This window comes from Trachymyrmex cornetzi, unplaced genomic scaffold (assembly GCF_001594075.2).
Source record: "Trachymyrmex cornetzi isolate Tcor2-1 unplaced genomic scaffold, Tcor1.1 scaffold513, whole genome shotgun sequence".
Classification (NCBI taxonomy): domain Eukaryota; kingdom Metazoa; phylum Arthropoda; class Insecta; order Hymenoptera; family Formicidae; genus Trachymyrmex; species Trachymyrmex cornetzi.
Window position 1 is genome coordinate 105,469 of NW_017299822.1, and position 8,987 is coordinate 114,455.

An 8,987-nucleotide genomic window follows, 5' to 3' on the forward strand; every position below is an offset into this window, starting at 1 on the left:
CTTAGACCCTACGTACAATGGAGGAAGTATTATTATAGGAATAGAAATAAATATTAAAATTTCAAAACAAATAAAAATTTCAAAACAAATAAAAATTTGAAAACAAATTAAAATTTCAGAACAAATATTAAATTGTAAACGCCATTATTTTTATGTAAAGTATATACGGCGGCATTGGCGGAAAGAAGAGGGAGGAAGTGGAAGGGAAGGAACTAATTCCACCGAATCAAACGGGTTTTAGGAAGGGGTTGGGAACGATGGATAACATCTATGTTTTGAATTATTTAGTAAATAAACAGGGAAGGAAAAAGGGGAGGAAATTGATTGCATTGTTTGTGGATTTTAAAGCGGCGTTTGATTCGGTGGATAGGGGGATATTGGTGGTGGCGTTGAGGAGGAGGGGGGTAAGGGAAGGGCTGGTAGAAAGAGTGGGGGAAGTAATGATGGAAACAAAAAGTAGAGTTAAAGCGGGAGGGGGGTGGGAATTAGGGGAAAGCTTCTGGACAGCGAGAGGGGTAAGGCAGGGGTGTCCGCTGAGCCCTTTGTTATTCAACATTATGATAGCGGATTTAGAGGAAGAGATGGGTAAGGTTAAGTGGGGGGTGGTGAAGGTAGCAGGGGAGATAGTGTATGGATTGGCGTATGCGGATGATATAGTGCTGTTGGCGGAGGATGAAGGGAGTATGAGAAGTTTGTTAGAGAAGCTGGAGGGATATGTGGATAGGAAGGGGCTGGAGTTGAATATAGATAAGATAAAAAATAATGAGGTTTAGAAAGGGAGGGGGAAGGAATAATAAGGTGGACTGGAGATGGAAGGGGAAAAGGATAGAAGAGGTGAAAAAGTTTAGATATTTAGGGTATACCATGCAGAGGAATGGGGGGCAGGAGGAGCATGTAAAGGAGAGAGTGGCGAGGGCGATGGTGGTGATGGGACAGGTGTGGTGGATAGGGAAGAGGAGGTTTGAAAAGGATTGGAAAAGAAGGGTATGGTTATTTGATAAGCTGATTTGGGCGATGGTGAGCTATGGGGTGGAAATTTGGGGATGGAAAGAGAGAGAAGCAGTTGAGAGTTTACAGGAAAGATATTTAAGGTGGGTGTTAGGGGTAGAGAGGACGCCAGGATATTTGGTGAGGGAAGAATTACAAAGGGAATAGTTGAGGGCAAAGGCGGGAAAAAGGACATGGGCTTTCGAGGAGAGATTAAGGAGGGGGGTGGTAGTAGGTTGGCGAGACTGTGTTGGCAGGAAGCGATGGTAATTTAGGGAAGGGGGAAAAGTTAGAGGGATGGGAGAGGGAAAGAGAGCAATATTTTGTAGAAAGAGGAGTGGAGGTAGATAGAAGGATAAGGGGGGATGGGGAGGGTGAGGTTAATTTTGAGGAGATACAAGAAAGGGATAGGGAAATGCAGAGGGTGGAAAGATGGGAAAAGATTAGGGATTCGAGATATAATAGGTGGTATGGATGGATAAAGGGAGAGGGGCTGCCGAAATATTTAAGTAAGGGTTGGGGGGAAAGGAGATGGAAAAGGTAGCTAGGTTCAGATTAGGAAATGAGGTGAAGGAAGGGAGATATTGGGAGGAAGAGGAGGAAAGGAAGTGCAGGCTATGTGGGAGTGGGTGGGAAACATGGGAGCATATATGGGAGGGATGTAGGGCTTGGAAAATGGGGGAAGGAGGGAGCTGGCAGGAAGTGGTAGGGAGGATACTGGTGGAAGAACGGTAGGAAAGGAAGAGGGTGTGGGAGGAAGGGGGCGTAGGAGAGGGTTAGAAGGATGGAGGGGGTGGAATGGAAAGGGGTGAAGAGGGTGGAAGAGGGGGAGGGGGTGAGAGAGGGAGGGAGGAATGAATGAGAGAATGAGAGAGAGAATGAGTTTGGGTGAGAGGGGAGGAAGGCTCTGTGAGGAACAGGGTGGACGGGGAATATTTTTTAGAAGAAGGAATCCACGTTAATGAGTGGAAAGACGCTGGAAACGGAAGTCCCTAGCGGAGAGAGAGAAAGAAAGAATGGGCGGAGTAAATTAAGTTAGGTTTAATAGGTTAAGTTAGGCTATGTTAGTAAGTAAGTTTGTGTAAGTGCGATATATGTGTACGTAAAATTGTAAAATTGTAACCCTGAGAGGATCAATAAAGTTATCTATCTATCTATCTATTTATTAAATTGTAAACGCCATTATTTTTAAGTACGCAAATATTTGCGGGCATCTACATTCAATATTTTGGCATTTATCTTAATCATGGAAATTAAAACTCAAGTAACTCTTAAGTTTATATACTCAATTTTGAAGACACTCAAAGGGTTTTCGCTCATTTATTGCGTGTCATATCCAAGTGTTGCGGGTAACCTTTAGATGTTTAGTGTGTAAACTCAACCCTTACTGAAAAAACTCTGACAATTTTAGTGTTTATACTCAAATTTGAGTGTAAAGCCTAACTTTTGGGAGTTTACTCCGAAATTTGTGTGTTTACACTTAAATTTTGAGTGTTTACACTCAAACATTGAGTATATACACTCAAAGATTGAGCGTTCACAACGTTCATACTCAAGTTTGAGTTTACACTCTAAACATCGAAAGGTTACCCTCAACACTTGGATATGACACGCAATAAATGAGGGTAAACCCTAAACCTTTGAGTGTCTTCAAAATTGAGTATATAAACCTAACAGTTATTTGAGTTTTAATTTCCATGATTAAGATGAATGCCAAAATATTGAATGTAGATGCCCGCAAATATTTGAGTACTTAAAAATAATGGCGTTTACAATTTAAAATTTGTTCTGAAATTTTAATTTGTTTTAAATTTTTGTTTGCTTTTAGTTGTTTTGAAATTTTTATATTTATTTCTATTCCTATAATAATAATTCCTCCATTGTACGTCGGGTCTATGGGTGAATCACACGGTATGGAAAAGAAAATATTATATGTCACAAAAGCAACCAATCAGCTTTATTTTGCGTTATTCCGAATAGCGCTAATTGGTTGTTCCAATGGGCGCATTCAGCGGACTCAACAGTTGAGTGCGAGTGCCATGCTCGCTCTTATTAGTGTATTCTTTTAGTTCATCCTATCAGAATTTTAGATCTAGAAGAATATACCAATAACAGCGAGTGCTCACTCAACTGTTGAGTCCGCTGAATGACGCATTCTTTGTTTCGGAATCATTTTCCGCACCGTGTGATTTCACCCTGACACTAAAGTTAACTGTCAAGTTGAGATTAACACTCAACATTCAAGTCATCAATAACACTCAAATATGATATAAATGGCTTATTCCACGTGCGCCAGATAACATTAGCGATTATCGATTATTTAAAATGAATTATATATAGTTAGATATCATAAACGTTTCGATCTGTTCATCAGATCATTATCAATATTAATAAAATTTAAATATAATCACACAGCATAGCGTCATTAAGGGGCTATACCAGTGTGAAACTTTCAAAAAATCGAAATCTTATTTTTTGTCTTGTTCGACTTATACTTTAAGAATTTCCTGTGAAATTTTCAAGGCCGTATCTCTAATTTTTTTCGAATGGCAGCCTTCTAAAGAGCAACCGCTCGCAGGTATAAACTGCTCCATCTACCTAGGGGGGAGCGTCGGAGCTGTTGTGCCGTTACCCGAATCTTTCGTATTGTAAACAGTACATATATGTGCTTACCTATAGGTAAGAAGGGAGGCTAGAAATATGTATACAGGGTCTTAAAATACAATGTTGCCATTTAATAATTTTATCTTGCAAAAATCGTTAGTTTAATCTTTAAACGCGTTTTTCTCGAAATGACATTTTTCAAATTTGCTGCCATCGTAACTCAAAGAGCAATTATCCGATTAACTTCAAATTTGAACTGAGTACTCTTGAATATATTTACTCTACAATGACTTAGGATTTTTTTGATTGGATGAAAATTAACGATTTGGTATTAAAAAAAACGACCATACTTTTGACCAAAAAAAACTTTTTTTTTGATAATTACGCCATTTTGTTAAATTTTGATATTTTTCAAAAATTCTACGTCATTGTATAGGAAATACCTTCTAGTTTAACGACTTTTTTTTTTCAGCTACTCATTCGGCCGGAATCGTAGCAGCAGTGGAGGAACTTTTTTTTTGGAAGACAGCGCATAAGTCGCTTATTTTTCAATATTTTTTGATAAAAAAATTATGGAATACAGTTTAAATATAGCTTAATATGCTCTAATATTTTAAAAATATTTTATGAAGTATTTTCCTTTTAAAAAATTCCCGAAAATTACCAAAATTTTCAGCGTTCACACTGGTATAGCCCCTTAACTAATATTACGCAATTTCATACAAATTTGTCATTATAAATTATACGATCCATAAATTTTCACATTTCTTCGGACTCATACCACATATTTGTTGTCGTGTCATATTCTTAGTTACACAAACTCCATTACTTCTATTATCTTTCTCAGATGGATCATCATACTTCGCCTCGAATTGTGTCTCTCGAATGTAAAACTTAACTTTCATCAGTCCAACAATCCACGTAATAAAATTAACAATTGAACAAATAATTTCCTGGTTCTAGTGATCAAACAGAAAAAAATTTTTACTAAAAAATTTTTACATTATAAGAATTATTAATTCATTCTCACCCCTTAGTTACCATTGTACAATTGTTTCCCAACACAAAAGATTTAACAATTCCGAGAATTTAAACAGAAACCATATTCCGACAAAATCCTAATGATCCACCGAAAACATACCGTCTCAATAACAACATATGTACTAAGTATTATCGTAAATATACCTCTTATATATTACTTCATTATATTATTAGTGGAAATGGTACCTATTATTATTGGTTGGAATTCTTAACAGCGGTATATATGATTCTGGGAATTTTTCCTTGTCAGTATGCTTATTTAAGCCATTCTTTTGTCTCTTTATATAAATCATTTCAGCTGTCAATCTTTTATAAAAATAAGGTTCATTAATTAAAATTTGAATGTCATCCCAATTTATTTTATGTTCTAATTTAATCTGATGTTCTGCTACTACAGACAACGATTCTTTTTGTTTTTTTAAATCTGCTTTGTGTTCTTTAATTCTTGTGCCTAGCTTTCTTTTTGTTTGGCCTACATATGATGCACCACAGTTCTGACAATTTACTTTATATACTACCTCAGATCTCTCCATTTTCTCCAAACTATCCTTTCCCAATTTAATCACAAAATTTAGATTGTTCATAGGTTTGTATACAATTTTATGTTCCATTTTATTTGACATATATATTTGAATTTTTCTGAAATGTTTTTGCACATAAGGAATTAAAAAATATTTTTTATTATTATTATTATCAACATTATTATTATTAATATCAAATTTATCATTATCATATAGGTTTTTTCTTTTCGATAATTTTTTTTATTCTGCAATTTATAGTAGAAAAGATAGTTTCTAAAGGATAGCCATTCTTCAATAAAATATTTATCAGATCTGTAATGTTTTTTTCGTGATACTCTGGATACGATAAAAAGATGATTTTGTGAAAGAGACTAATTATTACCCCTCTCTTATGCTCCTCAGGATGGCATGATTTATAATTTAAATATCGACCCGAATTGATCAATTTCTTATAGTTATTGAACCTTATTTGTTTGTCCTTCAGTATACACATCTAAAAAATTCACACAACCATCATCATTTTCTTCAACCGTAAATATAATTCTGTCTTGATGCGAATTGAATAAACCCAACACATTATTTATCTGAACATCAGGAAGAGCGACTAATATATCATCAACATAACGATAATATAACGGAACCTTAAATTCTAAACGGTCCATTACATACAATTCCAAATCTTGGATTACTAAGTCCGCTAAGATCGGTGACAAGGTGGAGCCCATTGGCATGCCAAATATCTGTTTAAAAAATTGATCATCGAATTTGAAGTATGTCGAATTTAAGATAAACGTAATGGCTCCTAAGAATTCATTAATTGGAATTATTGTATTCTTTGAAATATCAACCCATCTCTTTTTGATACTCTTTAATACTAATTCTTGTGAAATATTCGTATACATCGAAACTATATCAAAAGACACGATTTTATAGTCCGAGTTTAATCTCATTCCATCTAATTTATTAACTAATTCAAAACTGTTTTTGATATAACCGATACTTTTATTAACACTTTTATCAATAATTTGTTTTAGATAAGATAAAAACTTATAAAGTGGATTATTAATACAACTCACTATAATTCTTAACGGATTCCCTTCTTTATGAACCTTCGGCATACCATATGATCTTGCCACCGTTCCATCAGTGACATTCAGATTTTTGTAAGTTGATAGATTGATGAATTCGCTCTCTTTCCATCTACTTAATAACTGATGCGTTTGTCTAGTTAACATCTTCGTCGGATCTTTATTAACCTTAATATACTTGTTATCATCAGATAATAAAACGTGCATTTTCCTTTTGTATTCTGTCAAATTCATTACTACAGTCATATTCCCCTTATCAGCTTTTGTAATTAATATATCTTTATGCTTGTCCACAAATTGCTTAACTTCTTTCATTCCGTTTTTTATTAGATCCATGTCACATTTATTACGTACTACAATATTATGTGACATTTTGTTAAGAATTTCAATGCTATAATTCCTAATAGTATTACGAACACAGTTATCCAGACCAAAGATATTATGTTCTATATTTGATAAATTCTGTGATCATTCTGTCATTATCTGTTTTACTGTACGGAAGATTAAATTATTGCCCAAGTTGCAATACTATCTTAACACTATTAGGAATCTCCACATTACTTAAATTGATTAACCAATTTTCATTGATATTGTCCAATGAAAATTTCTCATTAAAATTGATAGGATTAATGTTAACTTGATGTAGAAAAAGATTATTACTTTTCTCTATTATTTGTGAGGATATCTTTTCTATTTTCGCCGGAATGAAATCTGTATTAGCATTAGCGGCTTCTGACCGTAAATCAAACTTAATAGGATCTATACTACTCTTTTTTTAATATTCTGAACCTACTCTTAAATTTTTTAATTTATTGTTTATTCTCTTATTTTCTTGCCACTATATTTTGTTCATAATAAATTCTTGTCTACTAAAAAAAGAGGAAGATACATGTTCAGGCAAAGAGTGCCATATTAATCTTTGATGTCTAAATAGATTATTTTTTAAATGGAACAAACACTTATAAGCATCCTGCAATTCAACCTTCGAGATATTGCTCGACAGCACGGATTATCGTATTCGACCGTACAACGAATTTTGAAAGAAGAAAAATTGCACGCCTACCATTACACTAGCATGCAACATCTACGAGAAGAAGACTATCCTCGGAGGAAAATGTTTTGCGAGGATTTCCTCAGAAGAGCTGACGAAGATCCAGAATTTCCTTTTCATGTAATATTTAGCGATGAATCGCTGTTTACACGAGAAGGACTTCTGAACTCGCATAATATGCACGTATTGGACGACGAGAATCCGCGAGTGACGCGGCCCAAAAATTTTCAAATTCGTTGGAAATTGAACGTCTGGGCCGGGATTATGGGAACAAAAATATTGGGCTCAGTAATCCTCCCAGAAAGGCTAAATGGCGCATCATATGTGCAATTTCTAACAGAAAATCTACCTGATTTTCTGAAAGACGTGCCACTCTTGGATCACAATAAAATAATATTTCAACAAGACGGCGCTGGTCCTCACAACTGCAAGAAAAAAATTGTATAGGCAGCTTCCCGAGGACGTGGAAGAACTGAATAACAAGCTTCACGATGCTATTTGGTCCATCGACATCGACGTAATGAAAGAATGCAGGCAAATTTATTGAGACGGATGAGAGCTTGCATCACAATGGACGGTGGACACTTCGAGCATTTATTATGAAAAAGAAGATCGAGATGTCCGAAAATTGCAATTAATAATTAATCTGCCTTTTTCAGGGCAACCAAATATTTCATTTCGAGGAATATTGTTTTAGTTCGCAAATAATTAAATTTAAAAATATAAAATTTAATTTTTGTATTAATATTAAATTTAATTTCAAAATTGAATAATTCTAGATTATTCAATATTAGTAAACATTGCCAAAAGTAATTATGATAATTGACACGATTGACAATCTGATATTGGCTACAAGTAGACATTATTGGTTTATTCGACATTACGAATGTGTGCTTCGAGATTATTTGCGCGCTGAATCGCAAGATTTGTTCTAACGGGCTCGTTAAAATGAATAGGAGTTATGGTAAAAGCATGCTGGTGCACGTTGGAGCATGCTGGAACATGCTGCGATGCGAACGAACATTATGATTCAGCGCGTCAATAATCTCGATGCACATATTCGTAATGTCAAATGAACCAATAATGCCTGCTTTTGTAGCATGCTATAACCAATGTAGCCTCTAGTCGCAGCCTGACTTATCAACAATTACAAGCGGCCGATAAATCAGATTTCTATTACTCTTAATTCTGTCCGTAAAACCTAACCTGCTTGATTCTTGTTGTCGAGCTCGTCGAGCTCGTCGAGCTCAGGCTTCGCGTCGTATCACGTCGGGTCGTGTCATTCGCTCGTGAGCATCCATCCTGTGTGGACACCTGGCGCCTGCGCTCTTCTGGTTGTCTCTCATGTATCCTCGGCCTTGACCCGATTCCTGGTGCGGTTTGTTTGCCTCTTTGAGGCTCCTTTTATCCATTTGCGCGTAAGTAAGCTCTTTATTGCCTGCTTTTAACGCTTTGGTCCTGCTATGCAGGACGGTGTTCCCGCCTCGCCGTATCCCGGCGGTGGCTCGGCATCCATTAGTAAACGTCTGTCTGCCTCTCTTCAAGAGTTTGATAAATTTTTCGAGCGTGTTAGCGATGATCGTGACGATGAGGGAATTAGTCAGACTCATCCACCGCGAGATTTGCTTTCCTCTGCTGCGAAATTTCTAAAGCCCAAAAAAACTATAAAATCTAAGGCTTCCTCATCTCAGACGA

The 8,987-nt window shown here is 35.8% G+C and overlaps 2 protein-coding genes and 1 pseudogene across 2 annotated transcripts; 1 reads left to right on the forward strand and 2 right to left on the reverse strand.

Annotated features, from left to right (window-relative positions):
* The first annotated feature begins 557 nt into the window (after positions 1-557).
* Positions 558-1,155, forward strand: LOC108765728 (uncharacterized). The gene is made up of 2 exons (XM_018514574.1): positions 558-767; positions 871-1,155. The coding sequence occupies exons 1-2, from the start codon at positions 558-560 to the stop codon at positions 1,153-1,155; spliced, it is 495 nt and encodes a 164-aa protein (XP_018370076.1).
* Positions 1,156-5,608: 4,453 nt separating this feature from the next.
* Positions 5,609-6,577, reverse strand: LOC108765729 (uncharacterized). The gene is made up of 2 exons (XM_018514575.1): positions 6,230-6,577; positions 5,609-5,893 (listed from the first exon to the last, which is right to left on the reverse strand). Exons 1-2 carry the CDS (start codon positions 6,575-6,577, stop codon positions 5,609-5,611), a joined length of 633 nt encoding a protein of 210 aa, XP_018370077.1.
* A 1,962-nt stretch (positions 6,578-8,539) lies between these two features.
* The window catches only part of LOC108765730 (uncharacterized), a 79,530-nt pseudogene continuing 79,082 nt past the window's right edge, over positions 8,540-8,987 (reverse strand).